At 40.9% G+C, this 25,081-nt stretch overlaps 1 protein-coding gene and 1 long non-coding RNA gene across 5 annotated transcripts in view; one reads left to right on the top strand and one right to left on the bottom strand.

Moving 5' to 3' along the window:
- Nucleotides 1–14,346, bottom strand: part of LOC112631773 — a 29,007-nt gene extending 14,661 nt beyond the window's left edge. The window contains exon 1 of the long non-coding RNA XR_003121191.1: nt 14,235–14,346. This is a non-coding gene — a long non-coding RNA (uncharacterized LOC112631773). The remainder of the gene's footprint in view (nt 1–14,234) is intronic.
- The window catches only part of EPC1 (enhancer of polycomb homolog 1), a 113,402-nt gene that overhangs the window by 19,365 nt on the left and 68,956 nt on the right, over nt 1–25,081 (top strand). For 2 of the 4 annotated variants that reach the window (XM_025397242.1, XM_025397243.1), the window contains exon 1: nt 14,492–14,947. The exons of 1 other annotated variant lie outside the window; for it this stretch is intronic. In XM_025397242.1, the coding sequence (XP_025253027.1) occupies nt 14,795–14,947 (153 nt within the window). In that variant the 5' untranslated portion in view covers nt 14,492–14,794. Of the gene's footprint in view, nt 1–14,491; nt 14,948–25,081 lie in introns of those variants that run through there. One more of the 4 variants, XM_025397245.1, reaches the window with a different exon arrangement.

Genomic DNA, 25,081 nt, shown 5'->3' on the forward strand with positions numbered 1-25,081 from the left:
TTAATTATCTCTACGTTAGAGGAAGCTGAAGCTCATAGAAGTTATAAATTTCATTCATGTTTACAGAGCTAGAAAAAAGCAGAGCTGAGATTCAAACCCACATCATGTTTGACTCCAGAGCCAGACCTTTTAACCACTACACAACACTATATCTCTTAGCAATTTGTTTTCCTAAAGCTGTCGACCTAAGGGAAGAAGCTAAGACACAAAATACAATTTTAAGAGTTTATTTAAGCCAAAGTGAGGATGGCTGCCCAGGGCACATCCTGGAGAGTGCTTCCTTGGCCTTTGTTACAAGCATGTTTTTAAAGGCAAAAGGGAAAAAGGAATGGGCTCTTTGACAGGAATTCTCATTGGGTTACAGAGACCACATTGATTACTGATTGGCTATACTTTTTTTTTTTTTTTTTTGAGACGAATTCTCACTCTGTCGCCCAGGCTGGAATGCAGTGGCGCGATCTCGGCTCACTGCAACCTCCGCCTCCCGGGTTCAAGTGATTCTCCTTAGCCACTGCGCCTGGCTAAGTTTCATATTTTTAGTAGAGATGGGGTTTCACCATGTTGGCCAGGCTGGTCTCGAACTTCTGGCCTCAGGTGATCCACCCACCTTGGCCTCCCAAATTGCAGGGATTACAGGCGTGAACCACCACGCCCAGCCTGACTATACGTGTTGAACTATGGAGTATAAGTTATGGTGTCCAGTATGTGGCATTGCTAGCTTAATTTATGGCTACTTGGTGTCAGTCTAGAGCTCCCATCAAGTGGCTTCAAGAGATAATTATTTAACCGAAGGAGGAAGTGAGACATGACTGCTGTCGCATTTCAGTGCCTCTCTGGGCCTGCTGATAATGTAAACGGGCTTCCATTCCTCAGAAAGTTTCTTTTCTTTTCCAAAGTTCCTGCATATATGTGCTAGCAACCTTTATTGCTGCTTTTAAAAAGGGGAAATCAGTGAGCAGAGAAAACTCAGGAAAAAAACTTTTTTTTTTTTATGTTTCTGGGGTGGTGATAAGGAAGAGGCTTCATACTGAAAGTTATAGCAGTAAAAATTACAGGTAAATATCTTATCACAAAATAATGCAAACATATCATAGATTTCCTAAACTTTGCATTGTAGTAGACATTCTTTAGAGTACAGTGAAGAAACACAGCAAGCTAAATTAAAAGGGGTGGAGAAAAGACAATTTTAAAAATAAAATGGGTGAATTTTGGTTTTGCCTAAGATTTCCTTTTTAAGGAAACATTCAAAGGGCCCAACTCTAGCAATCAAATCTGTGATTAATTACATGATTTGAACAGGTCCTAGATTTTCTGTTCTAATGTGTTCTTTTGGGAAATATATCCCCTTCCCAACCATGATGGTGAAATTGAAACAAAATTATGTGGTATTCTTCTTTAAACTTGTATGATACTTTGGAATTTTCAAAGATTTTTCACCATGTTGTCTCATTTATTGTTCATAATGCCCTAACGGAAAGAGAACAAGTATTCTGTAGACCATGCATGTGAGATACTTATGGCTCAGAGATCGAATCCTTTCTATAAAGTCCTACTGCTGGTAAATGGTAAATACTAGATTTGGATCCAGATCAGGAAATATGGAGGCCCATGTTCCTTCTGGAACATCCTGCTGTGTCTCACTACACTATGTGGCTGCCTTGAATGCAAATTGTTACTTATCACTGGACTGTTTTCACACACAGCACTCACCCTGAGGCAAACAGTGGCAACCTGTGCAAAGAGGCCTTGACTCCCTGGGGAGCTAGCTTGACCAGATTTGGAGATTGGGCAGCCACTGTGCAACTACCAGATGAAATCACTTGGCAATGAGAAGAAAAGAGGCAGCAGGGCTCCTTGTAGACATATGCATAATACAAAACTACTAAATATACATAGAAATGATACAAAACTACTAATAATACAACATATGAATGATACAAAACTACTAAATATACCTAGGAATGATACAAAATTACTAATGATACAAAACTACTAATGATACAAACATATGAATGATACAAAACTACTAATGATACAAACATGAATGATACAAAACTAATGATACAAACATACGAATTATAGAAAACTAATGATACAAACATGGATGATACAAAGCTGCTAATGATACAAACATGGATGATACAAAACTACTAATGATACAAACATATGAATGATACAAAACTCCTAAATGGAAACAAAACAAAAAGATCTCAGAAGGTGAATGTCCTCTTTTAAATAAATTAATTTTATATAGTATCTTTCAGGCATTTGGCTTCATATGAGAATTTCTTTTCTCTTTCCTTAGCTAAGAGTTTTGAAGCCTTTACAACACAATATTATGTTGTATACTGTACATATGAAAAATAAATCTCAGAAGAGTAAAATGATCTATTTGAAAATATAGGGTAAAAATATCATTCAAACAATAGCTTATGTTTATTAAACATGACTTTTGTGTCAAGCCCATGCTATGCTGTTTTTGTTGAATTCTTGCAACAACCTAGGTAATAGATTCTGTTATGATTCCTATTTTATGGATGGGGAAACTACAGCTTTCAATAGCTTAAATTAGTGTCAAAATCTTTTAGTTAAAATTCAGTGTATTCATTTTACTAGAGAAATTTTTGGAAAGAAATGTAGCTAAACATTTCTAGTTAATTTGTTATTAAACCATATATACTATCAAAGTGTAGCAATCTGCTCAACTCTAGTACCTGCCAGAATTTCATCCAGTTTTATATTTTAATGTCTTATACAATTTTTAGCAGGATGAAACATTTTAAGACAGTAATAAAGATAATATTTTACATTTATAAGATCTTTCTGCCTTTTCAAAGTTTATTTGGCAGACTTAAGTAATTAGATGGGGCCGGGCGCGGTGGCTCAAGCCTGTAATCCCAGCACTTTGGGAGGCCGAGACGGGTGGATCACGAGGTCAGGAGATCGAGACCATCCTGGTTAATATGGTGAAACCCCGTCTCTACTAAAAAGTACAAAAAAAAAAAACTAGCCAGGCAAGGTGGCGGGCGCCTGTAGTCCCAGCTACTTGGGAGGCTGAGGCAGGAGAATGGCGTGAACCCGGGAGGCAGAGCTTGTAGTGAGCTGAGATCTGGCCACTGCACTCCAGCCTGGGCGATAGAGCGAAACTCCGTCTCAAAAAAAAAAAAAAAAAAAAAGTAATTAGATGGATAACTTGATTGGAAAAACTTCTGTTTCCTTGAATTGCCTAAAATGACATTTCCTAAAGTGTGCTCTTATAGAACTAAAGGTAATAACAGTGTACAGAAAGGGGTTCTATGGTCAGAAACTTTGGAAAATACTGTGCTAAGCATCAGTAAATGGGTTTCTTTTCTGCAGGACTTCCCTGAGCCTATACATGGTGAGCCTATACCTATCTTAAAGAGGAAGATTTAATAAGTAGTATTTCCCTAACTTATTAGTTTTATATGGAATTCTTTACATAACTCTCATTTCAGAACATCAGTATTTTATGGTGCCTAGTTTTTGAAAACGCTAAACTAATATCTGGGAAGAAATACTGATATTTAAATACTAGGTGCTTGTCATCTACTCAGACGGCTGGTGAAGCAGCTAACCTTCATTCGTGTAGACTTGTCACTATCATTATTCAAAGAACAGCAGACATTTGTTCTGTGCCTTAAACCATGAAAATTTAAACCTATTTTCTTTCCTTTTTTTTTGACTCTGTTGCCCAGACTGGAGTGCAGTGATGCAATCACAGCCCACTACAGCCTCAACCTCCTAGGCTCAAGTGATCCTCCCACCTCAGCTCCCAAGTAGCTGGGATTACAGGTGTGCACCACCACACCCTGGCTAATTTTTGTAATTTTGTAGAGATGTGGTCTCATTATGTTGCCCAGGCTGGTCTCAAACTCCTGGGTGCAGGTGATCCTCCTGCCTCAGCCTCGAAAAGTGCTGGGTTTACAGGTGTGAGACACCACACCCATCCTAAACCCATTTTTTATTTTAAATGTACTATTCGGATTATATGTGTTCTTTATAACAATGAAAAGTCAGTGCATTCTATACTTTAAGAGGGTAATTCTTAAGTAAGTTATTTTATAGATGCTGGATAAGTATCTCTGTCAAATAATAGTCTTAGAAGAGTATTTAATGAGATGGGAGCATTCTCAAATTATACTGAGAAATAGGCTGGGCATGATGGCGCATGCCTGTAATCCCAGCACTTTGGGAGGCTGAGGCGGGTGGATCACTTGAGGTCAAGAGTTTGAGACCAGCCTGGCCAAAATGGTGAACCCTTGTCTCCACTAAAAATACAAAAATTAACTGGGTATGGTGGCAGGCACTTGTAATCCCAGCTACTCGGGAGGCTGAGGCAGGAGAATCTCTTGAACCAGGGAGGTGGAGGTTGCATTGAGTGGAGATCATGCCATTGCACTCCAGCCTGGGCAACAGAGTGAGACTCTGTCAAAAATATATATATATTGAGAATTAAAGGCCACAAAACAGAATAAACTATACTATCTCAATATTGTAAAACCAGCCAATGAAAGGCAAACACAAAAACTAACAAATAGGGCCAGGCATGGTGACTCACACCTATAATCCCAGCACTTTAGAAGGCTGAGGCAGGAGGAGTGCTTGAGGCCAGGAGGTCAAGATCAGCCCAGTCAACATAACAAGACCCTGTCTCTAGAAAAAAATTTAAAAATTATCCAGGCATGGTAGCATGCACCTGTAGTCCCAGCTACTGAAGGCTGAGGCAGAAGGATCACTTGAATCCAGGAGTTTGAGGCTGCAGTGAGCTGTGATAGCACAACTGCACTGCAGCCTGGGCCACAAAGTAAGATCCTGTGTCAAAACAACAACAACAAAACTAACAAACAAAACCAGAAAAGACCAGAAAAAAGAGAAACACAAAGTGTTAAACTTATTATAAATAAATCAATTAAAACAAAAAAATATTATCTCATTCCAATATGCATGCTGCTGCAATGCAACTGTCTAACGTTTTGACTTATGTGTCTCGTGTTTGGGAAACCAAATTCAGAAGAAATATTAAGATCGGGATGTGGCTTTTACCTGTGTCAGTAACTCACGTAGAGAAGTCAGGTAGGTCTTTGGTTTCTGAGCTTCTACAACTTTAACTCTGGAAGATACATCATGTACTCTGTTACAACTTGGGAGGTGCTGATGATGATGGCTACTCTGTGTCCCTGGCTATGTCCTGAAGCTTAACTGATTTTTGGCTTCAAAGTGGTCTCATTCTTGTGAACAAGTATTTAAACAATGATTATAGAAGGTACTGGGAAATCACTTTTTTGGGGGCTTTGGTAAATGTTTAATCAATGTGTGCAGGCACCACTCGGCCTATAACTCTTCCAGTTCACGGCTCAGCTCACAGTCTATTTTCCTCCCACGCTGTCCTAAAGAAATTGGGTTTGCTGTGACCTCCTCATTCTTTTTGATTCTCCTCCATCTCTTCCTTGAAATGCTGACCTCATTTGGCTTGTCTCCAGGCTTCTCCCAGCCTCGCCCTCCGTTCTTGTCCTGGGTATCTTTTAGATGTTGGTATTCCCCAGGGCTCCTCTCTCACTCCCTGAGTGAGTCTTCACACCGAGAATCCCACTCCACAGGCTTCCAGTCATTCACTTTCCCTTCCCTGCTCTGAAAGGGAAGGGGAACTAGGTTCACAGTGTTTACCTAAGCAATTGGAACAATGTTACTCACGGTGTCATGGAGAAGAATAAATACAGTGAAAAATAAAACATTTTATTTCACTAATCTTAATTTATTATATGATAAGATAATTATGTACCCCAAGTTTCAGTAAGAAAATAGAAAGGATTTCCTTCCTCGGGTTATAAAAGCGAAAGCAATTCATGATATTTTCTCTCTCGAAGCCCTTTTTCCCTGACAGTCATTGTCTACCACCCACTAATAAATTGTACTTAAACCTTCCAACATACCTTTCTACTTCATTAACAATTTTTCTAATTCCTCTAAATTTCGTTCCTTCACCCGTCATGGACCATCTGTACCATACTGATTTGTTTGTGTGTTACTTAGTAAAACTAATGCTTAAGTAGTCTATCTACTCAAAAGTGTAAGGCACTGGCCGGATGCAGTGGCTCACGCCTGTAATCCCATCACTTTGGGAGGCCAAAGTGGGCAGATCACCTGAGGTCTGGAGTTCAAGACTAGCCTGGTCAACACGGCGAAACCCTGTCTCTACTAAAAATGCAAAAATTAGCTGGGCGTGGTGGCACACACCTGTAGTCCCAGCTACTCAGGAGGCTGAGGCAGGAGAATAGCTTGAACCCAGGAGGCAGAGGTTGAAGCCAAGATCATGCCACTGCACTCTAGTGTGGTCAACTCTGTCTCAAAAAAAAGGTGGGGGGAGGTAAGGCACTAAAGGTAGCGTGTTCTCTCGTTTTTTTGTCTTTCTACCCCTTACAGCCTTGCACCAATGCCTGGCCTACACAGAGTAATCTGTCAGTATGTGCCAGTCAATGGGTTTAATGGGTTGACAGTAATTTAACATAATCCAGTTTAGATAAATACCACCAAATATTTCTAAAATGTATATGGTTTAATTTGTACATTTTTCTAAGACAGACTTTTATTCTGAGAAATTAATCGCTGGGATGAAACATGGAAGAGACTACTGTATACTTCCTCTGTTAAGTACTAAATTATTATTTTTCAAGTTCAGTTGCTCTACAGTTTCCTGTTCATGCCTCCCACCACTTCTCCAGCTGCAACTAGTAGTATCCCCCTTAAAATGCTGTCATAGAGGTCTCAACTGCTTGCCAGCACAGTGAGGAAAAGATCAGATGATTTATAGCACTGGTCCCCAGCCTTTCTGGCACCAGGGACTAGTTTCATGGGAGACAACCTTTCTATGGATCCAGGGGAGGGGGTGGTTTGGGGATGATTCAAATGCATTACATTTATTGTGCACTTTATTTCTATTATTATTACATTGTAATATATAATGAAACAGTTCTACAACTCACCATAATGTAGAATCAGTGGGAGCCCTGAGCTTGTTTTCCTGCAACTAGATGGTCCCATGTGGGGACAGTGATGGGAGGCAGTGACAGATCATCAGGCATTAGATTCTCATAAGGAGCATGCAACCTAGATCCCCCCAATGTGCGGTTCAGAATAGGGTTTGAGCTCCTATGAGAATCTAATGCTAGGTGAAGCTTGGGTGGTAATGTGGGCACTAGGGAGTGGCTATAAATACAGATGAAGCTTTCCTGGCTCGCCTGCCACCCACTCTTTGCTGTGTGGCCATCTACACATTACACATTTACAATAAATGTGTAAATCCCAATACATTTACACATTTATTATGTAAATCCTAAGGTTATAGAAAACCTAAACCTTAGGATTTACACAATAAATGTGTAAAGACATTCTATTTAGATTACATAGAAAATCTAAAATGTATTGTGTGTCATTTTTTTTTTAAATCCCAATACTGCTGCAACTACAATTCTCAGATAGTCCCATTTGTTTGAATCACACATTTTTCTTTTCTTTTCTTTTCTTTTTTTTTTTTTGAGGCGGAGTCTCGCTCTGTCACCCAGGCTGGAGTGCAGTGGCACAATCTCGGCTCACTGCAAGCTCTGCCTCCCGGGTTCACGCCATTCTCCTACCTCAGCCTCCCAAGTAGCTGGGACTACAGGCGCCCACCACCACGGCTGGCTAATTTTTTGTATTGAATCATGCATTTTTTATTTCTTTGTTGTTGTTGTTAAACTTCATATTGAAGACAAGGTTAAACTGAAGTAACTTTTGCCCTTTATTCTCTTAAGATACAGATATATTGTTTCTAAATATCCTCTGAATGATTTTATTTTATGTGAAACATAGTTCTTAAAGATTATGTACAGAACTCCATGCACAAATTACTCAGTAAGGAAATCAGTAGTTCAGATATTGTTTCTGTGACACCTTATTAAATATATTGAAAGGCAACTGTAATATTTTCTTTCCAATACTTCCTAGATGAAAAAAACAACATACCATAAAGGGCTTCCAGTGTTTGTTTACCCAAATGTTATAGTGGAAGCATTGTTTGCAGTCATTTCTTTATGTAGCTTATTATGAAAGTAAAAAGCAGGAAGTTAAGAGAAATGATTAGAAATGATTGCTTCAAGTGAAAATGTATTCAGTATTTATACTTTTGCAGAATGCTTCAAATTATTGTACTATGTCACTTTTTAATGTAGACATCATTGTGCATTTACACGGTTTAAAGACATTAATTTCCCATTTTCCCAATTAAATACAAATACAGTACCTCACTTTATTATTAGTCCTGCCAGGATATAGAGACCATACCTTGTGTATTATTGTTTCTCCAACACAAACTGTTTTGCCTTAGCTCTTAGTAAACATTCAATAAATATTTTTTGAATGCTTGAAGAAATGAGGAATCCAGATTCCTGCTACCAAAACTAGTATTATGATTTTTAATCTTGTTGTCCCATCAAAGAGAGTTTAACTCTTTGCATCACCTCCTTCCTGCCTGCCTCAGAGAAAGATAGCCCTAAAATTAACCCATTTAAATGATTCTTTGCTTTTAGTGTACAAACATGCCCACATGTCTCCTACTTTCAAAAACAATGAAACCTTTGACTTCAAATAGCTACCCCTTTCTCTCTCTCTTCTCCCTTCATTACCAACCCTTTTAAATATTCTGTCTTCAATTCTAGTTCTCTCCTCACTTCACTTCAATCTGGGACTGCACTCTGGAATCAGATACTAGGGATTTATTTTATTTTTTTTTTCTTTTTCTTTCTTTTTTTTTTTGAGATGGAGTTGTGCTCTTGTTGCCCAGGTTGGAGTACAATGGCACGATCTCGGCTCACGGCAACCTCCGCCTCCTGGGTTCAAGGTATTCTTCTGCCTTAGCCTCCTGAGTAGCTGGGATTACAGGCATGCGCCACCACACTCGGCTAATTTTATAGTTTTAGTAGAGACAGGGTTTCTCCGTGTTGGTCAGGCTGGTCTTGTACTCCCCAGCTCAGGTGATCCATCCACATCGGCCTCCCAAAGTGCTGAGATTACAGGCGTGAGCCTCTGTCTCCGGCCAGATACTAGGGATTCGAATCTCAGCACTGCCTCTTACCAGCTTCGTGGTCATAAACCAGTCACACAAGCTCTCTAAACCCTACCTAATACCTAATAGGGACATACCTATTGCTTGAAGGACTGTCATGAAAATTGAGATAATGCATTTAAAGTATTTCTGCATCGCCTGGTACACAGTAGGTGTTCCATAAATGGTAGCTATTCTTCCTGTTGACTGAAAGCACAATAGGAGTTCAGAGATGAGAAAGATTGGGGTAGGCTTATTTTGCATTTACCTAACTGTTCACTGATGCTTCGGATTAGGAAATTAGAGCCAGAGAGTTTAACTAGTCAATGTTTCATGGGGGAGGTGGTATTTGAGTTGGATTTTAAAGGATAATAACAATATCTTACATCTATTGAGGGTTCACTGTGGGCCAGGGATGATTCTAAGTGCTTTACATGGTTTTACTTAGTGTTCAAAACATTCCTGTGAGATAGGATTTCGATAGACAGTCAGTCTGAGGCAGGACAGGGAGGACAGACTGAAAAGAATGAATAAGGCTGGGCGTGGTGGTTCACGCCTATAATCCCAGCACTTTGGGAGGACGAGGCAGGTGGATCACTTCAGATCAGGAGTTCGAGACCAGCCTGGCCAACATATAGCGAAACCCCATCTGTACTAAAAAAATACAAAAATTAGCCAGGCATGATGGTGCACACTTGTAATCCCAGCTACTTGTGAAGCTGAGGTAGGAGAATTAGCCAGGCATGATGGTGCACACTTGTAATCCCAGCTACTTGTGAAGCTGAGGTAGGAGAATCACTTGAACCTGGGAGGTGGAGGTTGCAGTGAGCCAAGATCATGCCACTGCACTCCAGCCTGGGCAACAGAGCAAGACTCCATCTCTTTAAATAAATAAATAAATAAATAAATAAATAAATAAATAAATAATCAACAGAATGAATAAAAACCTAGAGGCAGGAAAGACATGCTGATTTTTTTTTTCTTTTTTTAAGACAGAGTTTCGCTCTTGTTGCCCAGGCTGGAGTGCAATGGAGAAATCTCGGCTCACTGCAACCTCTGCCTCCCGGGTTCAAGCAATTCTCCTGCCTCAGCCTCCTAAGCAGCTGGGATTACAGGCATGTGCCACCATGCCCGGCTAATTTTTTGTATTTTTGGTAGAGACAGGGTTTCATCATGTTGGCCAGGTTGGTCATGAACTCCTGACCTCAGATGATCCACCTGCCTCGGCCTCCCAAAGTGCTGGGATTACAGGCATGAGCCACCACGATTTCTGAAGATGGTGATGAGACTGGTAGCTAGCGTGAAAAGCTTGTCTTAAGCAATAATGACAAACGATGTTGGACAGAGTGGGGCAAAATTATAGGAGGTCTTGACAACCAAACACTCCAAAATTTGGCTTTATCTAATGGGCAAAACAAAGAGCAGTTATAAAGATATGACTTGGGGAAGGGAGGATACAGAATGAAGTAGAGTTTTTGGCACACTGACTTGGTGACATGCATTGTGAGGCCCCAGGGACCCACTGACTCTGCTTCCACTTTTGGTTACCACTAGCCACCAACAGAAGAGTACCAGCACAGTTTCCTATAAAGTGGGGGCTTTAAACAGGTTTATTGAGGGAGTGAGTAAATAAAGGATGGACTGAATAAATAAAGGATTAATGGGAGGCTGTTTCTAGGGGTGAAGTGATGGGAGCTGGGGCTATGTTTAAGACAATGGAAATGGAAATCGGGAAGTAAATCCTAGAAACAATTTCAAAGAAGAAATCATAAGACTTGGATACATAGTGAACATAAACTACTATTTAGAGCTGTATTTCAAATGTATTATTTACCGCAGAATGCGGTGTCAGAGCAGTTGCCTTTGGAATATTCTAAGTTTTTGTTAAGTAGAAATTCTGCATTTGGAACAGAAATCACATGTCTCATGCTGTTATATGTAATGATTATTACCATGAAAACTCATGTCTCTTTTACCTTCTACTCCTACTCCATCCACCCAAGTTCTTACTAGTTTTACCTCCTAATGGGATTGTTGTTGGGGTCTCCTACTGAACTCCGGCCAAATAAACCTCCTCATCCTCAATCATACCTGACAGTTGCTGCCTCTCACCTTTTTGTTCATACAGTTGTGTTCCCCCATGAATGTTCTTTCTTCTATAATAGCATTTCATTCCCATGAGCAGTTGGAACCTTAGCCATCCTTCAGAATCAGATCACATGCTGCTTCTTCATGCTGTCTGATCAACCCAGATGGAACCTACTGCTCTCTTTTCTGAATTCCCATAGCCACTTACATTTCATTATACTGCCTTGCCACTTGGGTAACTGGGTATCCATTTGCCAGTGTTTTATTTGTATCCCCTACAATGACAGTACTGTGTGTTACCTGGTTATCCAATACATATTTGTGACATGAAATCAAACTATCTTAAATACTCCAAATCCCTTCCCAAACAAGAATTTCCTTCTGCCATTAGTGTATTCAGCTTTGCCCTAGCATACATTTTATGCAACATCGAGAATTTCACATCACTTTTGTTGGGGACACTTAGAAAAAGAAGGAATTTTAAGTTGAGAACAGAAAAGAATTGTTAAAGTGGAAGTAGAGGATTAACCATTTTTTCAAGGAATCTTTTGGATAGATAAAAGAATCTGGGGAAAACTAAGCCTGAACCTTTACTGCTGCCTTCCTGCCCCTTAAGGTGAAGAAAAGTGAACTGCATAAAAAAGAGGCATGGGTCCGAATGCAGTGGCTCACACCTGTAATCCCAGCATTTTGGGAGGCCAAGGTGGGAGGACTGCTTGAGGTCAGGAGTTCAGGAGTAGCCGGGGCAACAGAGGGAGGCCCTGTCTTTAGAAAAAATATTAGAAATTAGCAGGCTATGGTGGCATGTACGTTTAGTCCCAGCTACTGACGGCTGAGGCAGGAGGATCGCGTGAGCCCAGGAGTTCAAGGCTGCAGTAAGCCACGATCACAACACTGAACTCAAGCCTGGGAAATAGAGTGAGACACTGTCTCTAAAAAACAAAAATTTCAAGAAAGGGTTTTTGTTTGTTTGTTTGTTTGTTTATAAAAGAGGCTTGGGATTCCAGCCTTTGGGTCCTTGGGAACCCAGAAGGACCTGAGAGTTGGAAATCCACATTATTGAGGAGCTGGATAAAGGAATGATGAGAAAAAGGTGTCTCTTAGCAGGCATATAATGTTATCTGCCAAAAGGCAAACTTAATCTGTACGCTTATCTCTGAATTTGCCATGGAGGGTGATTTTAGACTCTCTAAAGAATAAGAAATTTTTTGTATCCACCCATTATTACTAATGTAGGATGTGGAAATAGTTACTTTGTTGTTTACCGTTATTTTAATGAGGGTAGAAATAATTCATTTCCTTGGTTCACTCTTGACTTACTCTACTTTGTTCTTAAAATCTTAGGCTCCTCAATCAAGAATTCTACTGCTAGGACTTTCAGGAACCTAATGTTGTAGGCTGGAGCAGGCTGTTAGAATAATATTCAGTCAGTATTTTCGGAACTGTTAAACCTGGCTAAACAGGTGTCATTCCACAATGAAGCTGGCAATTCTTGAGGCTCCCAGAAAGTGACTGCTATCTAATGACTCAGCCTTGGACACGTCTCTGCTGTTGTCTTAAAATACCCTTCTTCCCTTCATTTTTACTTTTTTTGCAAAGTTAACCCACACTTATCCTACATATTTATCCAGATACCATCTCTTCCAAAAAGTCTTCCCTTGCCACTTCATTAGAACCACTCCCCTGGGTTGGGCGCCACTCTTGCCCCTTCCCACAGTGGCCTGGGCTTTCACATAACACTTAGTTCGCCCTGTGGCAGTTGCCATTCGCGGGTCCTTCTCCCCACTGTGTAAGTTCCTCCAAGAGCCCTGTGGGTGCCAAGCTGACTTGGAAGGCTATGAGGGCTCAATACACACACTCATTACTCATTGGATGAATAAATGCACGGTCTCTGTATAGGAAATGCAGGTGAACGTCCTTCTGCCTCATTTAAGTGAGCTGGTAATATCGGAGTTTTAGGATAATTTTGGAGAACTGCAATCCGCCTGTCTTCTCCCTACCCCACGGAGTTGGCTAAACTAGCCTGGAGGCTAGCAGTTTGCCTGTGTGCCCTAAGCTAGTGACAGCTCATATCAAGCCCAGTATTTAAGGAGCATGATTACTTTTACTATGTAGCCCCCAGGGAGAAAAGGAGACTCACAAAACATTTTTGTATCTTTTTGTATCTTGTTACACAAGATACAAACTTGTGCACCAAGATACAAATTGAAACTCGAATTGAAATTTGGCTGCCAATTTATTAAACCCACCCCAACAATTTTCTCTATTAAAAAAAAAAAACACGAAAAGAGATCTCTGGTACCCATTTTCATGTAATATAAACCGATGCCACCAATCTATCATATCCATCTAAATCTAATAATTCAGCTTTTTGTTTGTTTGGCTGGAGTACGACAGGTCTTTATATGATTCAGTGTTACAAAGTTTTTCGGAGGACAAATGGTAAGTGTGAACCCACGGCTATGATGAAGCCGCCGTTTCTTTGAGTACAAAATCATGAGCTAGACATAAAGAACTGGCTTTAAATTCCGAAGTAGATCTGGCTTCTAAATGTTACGGTGGTGGGTAATAATTTCCTTTGCTTCAGTTACTATTTAAAAAGTAAGTATGTGTAGATAAAAATGCATGATTTTAAAAAATCTACTTTGTAGAATAGGATACTATCATTTATATTAAGCCCAATGCGTGGGAAACCGATCAATGACTTGATGCAGTGCCTATAAAATATTATAATCCAAAGTTGCTTTAGGACATAAAAATAACTGCTGATAAAAGTTTACTCAAAGTAGCATCTGCCCCCTAATTCAGTTTGTATTTTTATCGTAAAGACCTAAGTCGCCGCGGGAACTAGACTGTGCGTTCGCCCCCCGCGGCAGACGGCGGCGCGCGGCGCCTCAGGAGCGCCCCTCCGAAGCCCTGCGGGGCGGCCGCTGGCGGACACCCCACAGAGGTCCGAGCCCTCCGAGCCCCCGGTCCCCGGGCCCGAGCCCCGCCTGCCACTCTCCCCAGCTGCCTTTCCAAACGTCGCCGTGCTGGTGTTTTCCCGCACCTTGTTCGCCCGTCAGAAAACGGCGCCGGGAGGGAGCGAGCGTGAGAAAGTGAGCGTGTGCGCCGCCGGAGAGCACGACCCAAGAGCCGGCGCCCGGTGTCCGAGCGCCCAGTCCGCCCTGTCCGCCCCCGGGCCCGCGAAGGGCGGGGGCCCCGAGTAGCGAGGCGCGGGAAGCGAGGCCGGCGGGTGCCGGGGGCTGGCGGGACGCGCGCTCCGTGCCGACGCCGGCCTCGAGCCCGCGCTCCCTCCCCCCGCCCGCGTGCCCGCGCCGCTGCGCGATGCAGTGTGGGGAATGGCTGGGGTTGGCTGAAGAGCGCACAGTGGAGTTTTAATGTCCGCCATGTTGGCCATGGCGTATTGAAGAGAGCGAGCGAGAGAGGAGCGGAGCGGCACAGCCTCCCACCCTCCCGGCTGGTGTTAGTGCCCGGACGGCGGGCTCAGCGCTCCGCCCCTCAAGTCCCCGGCAGCGGTTGGCGAGTGGGGACCGAACCCCCGGTTCTCCATGATCCCGCTGGCCGGGGCCGTTTCCCCAGAGCGGAGAGGTATCTGCTGCGCCTGAGATGAGTAAACTGTCGTTTCGGGCGCGGGCGCTAGACGCCTCGAAGCCGCTGCCGGTTTTCCGCTGTGAGGATCTGCCCGACCTGCACGAATACGCCTCGATAAACAGGGCCGTGCCGCAGATGCCCACCGGAATGGAGAAGGAAGAGGAGTCGGTACGTGTTAACTCCCCTGTCCGACCCACCGTCAGGCCCGCTCCCTCTGCTGCCTGCGGCGGCGGCGGAGCAGCAAACCCACACAAAATGGCCGCCATCTTCTCTTCGCCGCCGACTCTCAGTCGCCGGCCGGGCCTATACCCCGCCTCCCCCGGCCTCGACCCCCGGTCGCCGCGGCCCGGCGGGGCCCCTTCTAAGGCCACCCGCCGACCCCGGCCACTTGTACCCGGGTCCCGCGGAGTTCGGGGGCCCGAAAGGCACAAAGGGGTCACGTGACGAAGCTGCCGGCAGCCATTTTGTGTCTTAGTTCTTGGGTTGGGCCTTGTGCATCCGGAGAGGGGAACGGGCTGGGTGGCGGTGGGGGTGCGGCGAGCCGGGAGCCGTGGAGGACCCGCCTGCAGGCCTCTCCGTGGGCCGCTGGGTGGCGCTCTAGGGCCACTGCGGCCCGCGCGCCGCTGCCCGGGCCGGGAGCGCAGGTTCTCTGCACAGTCGGGGAATTTGATTGCCCCATGGCCTGGGAAGCTTGTTGGGCTCAGTGCAGCCCCCACGTGGAGCCTCAGACGGGCATGTCATGTTGCCTGCGGCTCTCTGAGGCTTTTCTCCCCTCTGCAAGGAAATGTCGAGGGTGCAGTGTGTTTGCCCGGACGACTTACTTTCCTAGAAGATAAGACTTATTCTCAGTGTCCTCTTTCTGGGACGTTTGCATCCATCCCTCCCCAGAGCTAGTTGTTCGGAGGATAATAAACCACTATCCCTGACTTTTTCTGTGATCCTTGCGAGTATCTTGCAGATTTGTTTGGAGTGCTCTCTCTTCCGAAGCCTGTAATCTTACCTATTTGTAAAATAAATTTAAGTTCTCCTGCTTTCTGGTATCTCAACATAGGGGGAGAAGAGACCCAATTTAAGTAACTGTTATAGATCGAAATTTCGAAGGAGGATCCTTTCTTATTCAAAACCGAACTAAAACTAAGTGACTTGATTCACAGAAATCTTAATATTGAGATGTCTAAATTGGGTGGGTTTCAGCACGTAAATGACTGTTGACAACTAATAGACATTTTACCATCGCTGTGGCTTTACCTTGTTGTGGAAGTTGGGTTCAGACACCAGGATAATAGAATCTTCCTCTCATTTCCCCCAGATCCTTGACAGTATAACTTGATGACTTCTAAGCCTAAGGAATTGCATACCTTGGTTTTCAGGTACAGCCATTTAAACAGGGTGCAGTGTATTGACAGTTCAAGGAAGTCCAGCAGTCGCGTGGATTTGTGTGCTACAATTTTGTTGTGGAAAATTGTACTGTAATACTTCTCTTGGTACTGTAAGAATTTTTATTGTAGAAATTATGCTCTGTAATGTTGTTTTTGGAAATAAAACTGTTTAAACTCTTTGGGTTGTTTAACCTTTTAAAGTAAAATAGCTGTGACAGTGGAATGTTACTTTTGAGAGTAGTGTCTTAAATCTAACTTGACAGATAAGCCAAGTGTATGTAGTAGTTGAGATTGTCTAGTTGGGCACTGACTTTCAGCACATTGTCTTATGAGACACTACCTCTTAATTTATTTTACTTGTATCAACTTTAGAGTAGCATGGTGCCATTTGTTTATTTTTTAATAAGTGATTTGTTTTTAAAATTAAAGTACTTGTGACTGCAGAATCTTGTCTTTTGGTTTTATTTTTATTTCTGTTTATAAGTTTTACAGATAATACTTTCAAGTATTGGGGTGTTGGTGTTACCCTGCCCTGGAAATTAATTTGTAGTTCTTGTTTTACAGCCAAGGAAGGGGAAAGCCTTGATTAAAGCAAGACAGCACTACAGTACACTTTAGACATTAGTTAAGTCTTGCTTCTGTGAGTACTTTGGACAGTCCCAAGAGTTACAACCTAAAGTCAGAGCTGAGCTCAATGAAATGCCAATGCTTGTTAAATTTTACAGGTAATTTTATTCGCTGAAATAATTTTGATTTTTTTTCTTTTCTTTTCTGAGACGGAGTCTCACTCTGTTGCCCAGGCTGGAGTGCGGTGGCACCATCTTGGCTCACTGCAGCCGTCCGCCTCCGAAGTTCAAGTGATTCTCCTGCCTCAGCCTCCCCAGTAGCTGGGATTATAGGCGCTTGCCACCACGCCCGGCTGATTTTTGTATTTTTAATAGAGATGGGTTTTGCCATGTTGGCCAGGCTGGTTTTGAACTCCTGACCTCAGGTGATCCCCCCGCCTCGGCCTCCCAAAGTGCTGGGATTACAGGCATGAGCCACCGCGCCCAGCCAGTTTTGACATTTTATACTGCAGTGGCTATCAATAGTTTGTGACATGTGGAGTCCCTAATTTTGAAACACAGGGATTTTTTTTTCCTTCAGATTGCCTTTTTCTGTTATCTGTTTAGAATTTTTCACTTCACATCCAACCCAAGCTATGTATGAGGAGAGAAGCGTAGACCTCAAGAATAGATACCAAACCTAATGGAAGAATGTAAAAAGTACCCGGTAAACAAGCTGCTGTACAGTCCCGTGGTTCATGCTGTTAGTGGTAGGCTGTGTAAATCATAATATTGAAAGTAGTGTGTTATGCAATGTTGAAAAGGTATACTAAACATAAAGGTAATTGAATTCTGGATTCACCATAGAAAAACAGAAACTTTTTGATGATTTGTGGAAGCATTTTGTACTTCTAATAAAGAGGAAGGGTTAAAGCAAACTTCTGCCTTTAACTGACACATTAGTTATTTGTTATCTTGTTAGGTCACTGTAACCTAGAACCTGAATTGACTGTCTCAGAAAAAAAAGTATGTAGTCCTATGTTGGTCCTGAAAGGTGAGGACAGTTTTTTTTATACCCCACCTCATTAAAGCATTTTATTGATCAAAATAATCTGCAGAATTGTCATGTGAAATACGCCTAGTAATTGTTATGTTGTTTCTGGATATACTTCACAGAAATCCATGTCTTTTAACATTGGGAAAATAAGTATTATTCGTGTATTCCCATTTAACCAGTTCTAATAATATGAGCTGAACACACGGACCTAACGAGGCAGACTTTTTTAATTTTTAAGAAACAAGTAGAAGCCCTTACCCCCCCAAAAATAATTTGGAGGTGGAAAATGTTACTGAACTTTCTTATTTTTTAATTATTGTGGTAGTACTGAAAAAGTAACTTCAGATTGTGATAAATTGGAGAATTTGACTGGATCAAAGATGTTAGAGATTAAATGTGAATTCTCAGAATGTAATGCATCGAAATTTGCTAAGTCTGAAAGTAACAGATTGGCGGGATGCTGTGTCTCATGCCTGTAATCCCAGCACTTTGGGAGGCCAAGACGGGTGGATCACCTGAGGTCAGGAGTTCGAGACCAGCCTGGCCAACATGGTGAAACCCTGTCTCTACTGAAAATACAAAAATTAACCAGCCGTGGTGGCAGCTTCCTGTAATCCCAGCTATTCGGGAGGCTGAGGCAGGAGAATCGCTTGAACTGGGGAGGTGGAAGTTGCAGAGAGCTGAGATAACCCCATTGCACTCCAGCCTATACAACAGAGCGAAACTCCGTTTCAGAAAAAATAATTAAAAATAAAAAAGTAACATGATGAAAATACAATGTATTTAAGTACAGATGTGACTTAAATCACAGCGAAATAATAGACTTTCAGCTCTGAGATAATTGAGTCCCTTTGGGGTTTAAAAAAAGATAAAAGTTTAAACAAGTGCTTGGTTGGTGCAGGGCATATGTCCTATTATAAATATTTTACAATGTTAACTTTAAGATTATAATTTAATTATATAATCTTAAATCTTGTGCTACGGCTTTGCATTCTATTGAAAAGTTAAACTTACCAAATAGATTAATACTATCAAATCTTTTTATTAAAATTGGAGCTTTATGTTGTTACAATTCTCCTTTATGGAAACATCACTTTAAGAGACATTCTTAAAAAGTCGATTTTAAAATGATATTTAGCAAAATGGAGCTACTGTTCCATAGTAGTTTAACTTTTCATTGGGTTGTCTAGGGTGCATTGTTCCATTTATGAGGGGATGACAACCTTTCCTCTTCTGTTACCTAGACTGGTTTGGGTAGAATATTTGGTGTAATTAAGATGTTAATGATGTTATATTGACACTACCTTACAGTCACCTTTGAAACTGTTACAAGTAGGATCTAACCACCATAATCCAGCACCTTAGTTCTATAGGATTCTAACAGGACAGGATAGTCTTTATACTCCCACCTTTTCTGTATAACTGGCACCATATACATTGTTACTAAGCCCAAGTTAAGAACTGTTTATAAAAAGTGGATGGGAGTTGTTTGTTTGTAATTATGGGGAAATGGGAAATATGTACATATCCTTGATACGAGAAAAAAAATGGTTACTACATTTCCAAAACTTAGTAATAAAAACCTAGTTTAAATTTAAATCACTTTTGAAGGAAACCAAGAGTCTCTTTCTTTAACCTTTAATATTTTAAACCAATATTTTTAGTCCCTTTATCTGGAGCTGTAAAGATCAGTCTAGATTTCTCCATTCTATCCACTGTCTTGGAAGTGAAGAGAAATACATGAAATCTCAATTATAGTAGAAGAAAGTTTAACAGACTAATTACAGATAGTTTGAATTAGAAAATAATTGAGAGTATGGGGATTTTTGCATTAGATTATAATTAGTTCAGATAAAATCAAAGATAGTAATAAAATATTTCAGCTTTCTATACTGTCCAAAGATATTTTTGCATAAAGTTGCTAAGCTAGGGTTCTGAGGGTTATGTGGAAATAATTGTGGAAGTGATGAATTCCCACCATATGCCTATAAAAGGTTAGAATATATTTTTCTAGGGAGAAGGTTCACACTTGTCATCAATTTCTCAAGGTGTTGGTAATCGCCTGGGGCAGAAAGCCCAGGGTTTAAGATCAACTGTCCCATAAATTTCAGACTGAGTCATTTTTGGTTTTCTCTCATTTGGCAGTTACTAAATAGACTTAGTCAAAGGAGGATAATTGAAAAAGTACAGGCAGTCCAGGAAGAGACTAAGGATTCTTGAATACAGTAGGGAACTTTTGAACACTTAGATGCCAACGCACCTGAAATGTTAGTACTAACTTTTGTTTCAGTATACCGTTTGAATGTGTCTGTGTATCTAATGGTATTTTGTGGGTGCTTCATGATCAGCATTGGCGTTTGTACTGAATTACATTTTTTCTGTTAATAGGACTTAATTAAAAGTACTGTCTAGATACAGGGTAGCTTAAATTTTATAAACAAGAGAAAAAGTTGTGCATAATGGTTCATGAATTTGTGGGCAGAATTAAATATATCAACCACTCCTGTTAAAAACAGCTGGGTTTTAGTTTCATATTTTGCATTCTACTATGTCATGGTATGTACTGGTAGTAATGGTAGAAACATAGAAGCTGTAACACACACACACACACACAGACGTGTCCGTTTTAAAGCAGTAATGACAAGAGTTCTTTTCATATATATAAAGATGTGAATTCTGATTACATTTATTACTCAATTTTCTTGAAAAGTTAAGGATGCTTAATTGTTAACAGCAGTTAGTTACAAGCAGAAGATAGCATTTTAAGGGAGCAATAATACCATGGAATTAATGGTATCATTTGTGATCGTACTTCTTAGAAGAAGAGAATGCACAAGGAGATGAGAATTTTATATTGTAATTCAGGAATAAAATGAGTGTGTCTAAGGGCAAAAGTGATACGAAAGTATGACATACTTTCAGAGACAGAACTAGAGTATGTATTTTACTTTTAAAGTAGACTTTTGGAACATGAAAGTGTGACTTGCATTAATATAACTTTTTGATAAGAATAAGCCAAATTATGAGAAATCAGTGAGAAGACAAGGGATTCAAATGTTTTAAACAACTTGCTAGAATTGCTTTTTTTTTTTTTTTTTTTTTTTTTTTTTTTTTTTTTTGCGTCAAAGTCTTGCTCTGTCACCCAGGCTGGAGAGCAGTGACATGATCATAGCTCACTGCAGCTGCAGCCTTAACCTCCCTAGCTCAAGCACTGCTCTCATCTCAACCTTACAAGTAGCGGTGACTACAGGTACACACCACCATGCCTAATTTTTTGTATTTTTTGGAAACATGTGACCTGATTTACCCGTGTTGTCCGGACTGTTCTCAAATTCCTGGGCTCAAGTGATCCACCTACCTTGGTCTCCCAAAGTGCTGAGGTTACATGCGAGAGCCACTGCACCTGGCTCTAGAATTGCTTTTAATTTATTGATGCTAACTATGTTGCCTTCAACACATTTATAAACTGTAGCAAATCTTTCTTGATTAAGCTTATTAAAGCCTATAATAATAGTGATTTTGAGTTCTTATAGTATTTTAAATACAGTGGACACTCAACTTTGCACCTTTAAATATATGAAGTGAATTCCATCTACCAACCCCGCTGTAATAGGTATATGAAAAACAAAAGCAAACTTGCTGTACTTACTACATCTACTGTAATATGTTACCTGAGATGTAGCTTTGATCAATGCAGATACAATCAGTTCTTCAAAAGCTAAAGCTCTCCCTCAAGTATTTGTTGTAATGGAGGTTATCTTTAAAGTTTTGGTTCAGTTTTTGTATATGTGTTGTGATAATCACTTGCTGAATTGCAAAGCAGATTATTAAAGCAAATCGTTTCAGTTGAATTTCCCTCAGTATAGCAAGTACTGACTGAAGAAATTGGATGTGACCTTAGAGTGAATCTAGGGGCAAGCATGACCTGAGGTTTAAATGTCCTGCGAATGATTTAATATAGGTTCTAATCTTTTTATATATTGGGATGAACTATTTTGATAATGTAGCAATTGTATATCCTCTGAGTATCCAAACAGCAATTGTGTATCCTCTGAGGAAACTTTCCTACCTTGATTTTTGTATCCATTGACAAGGCACTTAACCTCACTGAAAGAACGTTAGTCTCTGCATTTGTTAAGTCTTCTGATCTACCTTACAAAATAGCTCTGAGGAGTGAATAAGGCAGTGTATGTAAAATCATGTGCAGATGAATTTCATTATTACCAAACACTAATAGAATTTTTAGAATGGCCTTGCTTTTTGTTCTCAGAAGATACTTAACATTATATTTTGTATTTGGGATTGTTTGACATAAAAGTGTTAGATATATTTTATCTCCTTATAGAGTTGTATGATATGATTGTGAAAAACTATGTATTTTAACTTAGTCTATTATTATTATTGAGACAGAGTTCACTCTGTCACCCAGGCTGGAGTGCAGTGGCATGATCTCGGCTCACTGCCACCTCCACCTCCCAGGTTCAAGTAATTCTCGTGCCTCAGCTTCCTGAGTAGCTGGGACTACAGGTGTGTGCCACCATGCCCAGCTAATTTAGGTAATTATTAGTAGGAAAAAGCATCAAACTAGGAGTTACTAGACTTAAGGCCTTACTCTAGCCTCTAACTCTGCTTCCACATGCCCCAGGTTTTCTTGACTGTAAGATGCAGTAGGCCTATGGTAGTTTCCTGTTGTAATGAGAATATTGTGTTGCCATTATATTTAAATCTGTTTCCAAAAGAATTTTATGTGTTTAGAGAGTAGTCATTAAATCTTGAGTTAATCTCATTTGCATGTTACCTAAACGTAATTTGCATGGAAGTAAAGGTTAATGGATAGTTGGTTCCAGTTTAGGAAGGGTCAAGTTCTAAAAGCCAGTCTCTAAAGGATTTTAAAGATATAATTGGATGCAGTAGTCAGAAAATAACTTTTATTGTCATGAGAATTTGAGATTAGAGCCAGAATGTATTATTATTATTATTACTTTATGTTTATTTTTTTCTGAGACAAGGTCTCCCTCTGTTGCCCAGGCTGCAGTATAGTGGCACGATCTCGGCTCATTGCAGCCTCAGCCTCCTGGGCTCAAAGATCCTCCCACCTCAGCCTCCTGAGTAGCTGAAACTCCAGGCGGATGCCACCATATGTTCTTACGTGGCAGTGGAACAAGATACTACAGAATTTTAGTTAGAAGGAGAAGGATAATTTTCTTTGGGTTAGGAAACATGTGACCTGAAACTTGAGTGGTGGGAATGAGCCAGCCATGGGAAGAGCTGCATGAGGAACATTCCAGACAGAGAGACCTACAGGTGCACAGAGACTGAGCTGAAACAGAAAGGAGGCTAGTGTACTCAGAGCAGAGTGAGCAGGGGATTGGAGATTAGGAGATGAGGACACATACGTACTTGGGATCCACATCAGGAAGGGATTGTTAGGCTACCATGAGAAGTTTTGACTGTGTTGAAATGAAGTAAGCTATTCACAAGTTTAAGGGAGTGACATGACCTGATTTAATGGTTTTTCAAGATTATTCTGGCTACCATGTGGAGAATGTGTCGTACTGGGCAAGAGTGATGGTGGTGGCTTTAAGTAGGGTTGGTACTAGTGGAGATGAAGAGAAATGGATGGATTTGAGATATATTTTGAGAAGCCAGAACCAACAGAACTTGCTGGTGGATTTGAATGTACTAGTTGGAAAGAGAGAATCCAGGATGAACCTCCAGCCTGAGCAGCTGGATAGATGAGTGGGCCACTTACAGAGAAGGGACAATTGGGGTGGGGGATATAGAAGGGATGGACTTACTCAGTTTGAAATGTGCCTCTTTTGTCCTAACTGGATATGTGAGAATATATACATTAGAGCAGTTTGTGCTAGAAATGTATAATTTGGAAGTCATGAGTTGGTACTATAAATCTGAGAGTCTTCCCCTTATGAATCACATAGAATGCTGTGCTGTGGCACTGAGAGGAGAAGCTACTGAAAAGATTTTCTTCATTTTTAGAGTAAAAGCATCTCAAGAAGGAAGGACATTGGTTAACTATGTCCACTGAGAAGACGAAAGTATGGGAAGGTAATTTAATTAGATGTGTGCCATTGGCATGTTTGGTGGAGTGGTGAGAAGGAAGGCCCAGCTGGAGAAGAAGAAATAATAGAAGATGAAAAAGGGGACATAGCAAGTATAGGCAACTCTTTGGAATAGCTCTGCTGTGAAAGAGCGGGGGGAAAAAAACGGGCTGGAGTAGCTGGAGGAGGCTCCCAGATCAGCAGATGATTTCTTTTAAAAATTAGTTACAGAGTTCCACCAGGCACAAATGAAGGAAACAAATGAAGCTGAGCCCTAGATTGCCGCACTTCACTGCTTTGAGAATTTTCAGATTGCAGCACAGGGAGGGGAAATCCCAAACAAATCTGGCAACTCCTTCAGTTGAAGAAACAGAATTCAGAGTGTGGGGAGGCCTAAGTGACTTCGGAGCAGAGTACCACAGCTGCACAGAGAAAGAGCTCCAGATATTCACAGGGTGTCCCTCCAAGTGGCTAGCTGAAAACTCATCTGACCCTGTCCATGAGGAACTTCCAAGTCTAGGGAAAAGCAACAGGAAAGAAAGAACAGTTTGGGAAGCTCATAGAGCCGAGACTATGCTACATTCCCACTAACCAGAATGGAAAGGCCTCAATACACAGCGTATCAAGTAGAACCCTCAGATGGGTTATTGTCTCAGTAGTGAGGCTGAGGCCAGATTAGTTCTAAAGACTGTTCTGGACTTGCCCTAACAAAGATTGAGCACTAACCTGAAAAGAATCAAACTAAATTTCAAGTAACTTGATTGTGTCGCAGAACAAAGGCCAAAAATATTTAAAGGAATATGAATACTGCAACATAAAGCTCAGTGTTTAGCATCCAATAAAAAATTATCAGGCATGCAAATAAGCTGGAAAATATGGCCCATAATTAGGGAAAAAATTAACAGAAAGAGACATAGAAATAACCCAGGTAATCAAATTAGATTAAAATGTTAAAGCTACAAATAAAAGCAAGAATTACTAGAACTAGTAGAATTATTTCATTTAAATAGTATGAAATAATCTCATCCTCTCTCCTACTCAAGGACTTCACTCCTAATAACTATTTTATGTCTCTCCTGGATCCATTTAATGGAGATATTGGTTACTAATTACAACAGGAACTTTTTTTTTCCTTTGTGAAAGGCAGGCAGATAAGAAAAGATGCATGTCAGTCGTTAAGAGTAGGTTATGACAGGATGGCGTAGTTTATCCTATGATTGTATTTTCTCTGTGGGGTATGAGTGAGGTCATCACCTCAGAGT

This window comes from Theropithecus gelada, chromosome 9 (genome assembly GCF_003255815.1).
Source record: "Theropithecus gelada isolate Dixy chromosome 9, Tgel_1.0, whole genome shotgun sequence".
NCBI classification, from domain to species: Eukaryota; Metazoa; Chordata; class Mammalia; order Primates; family Cercopithecidae; genus Theropithecus; species Theropithecus gelada.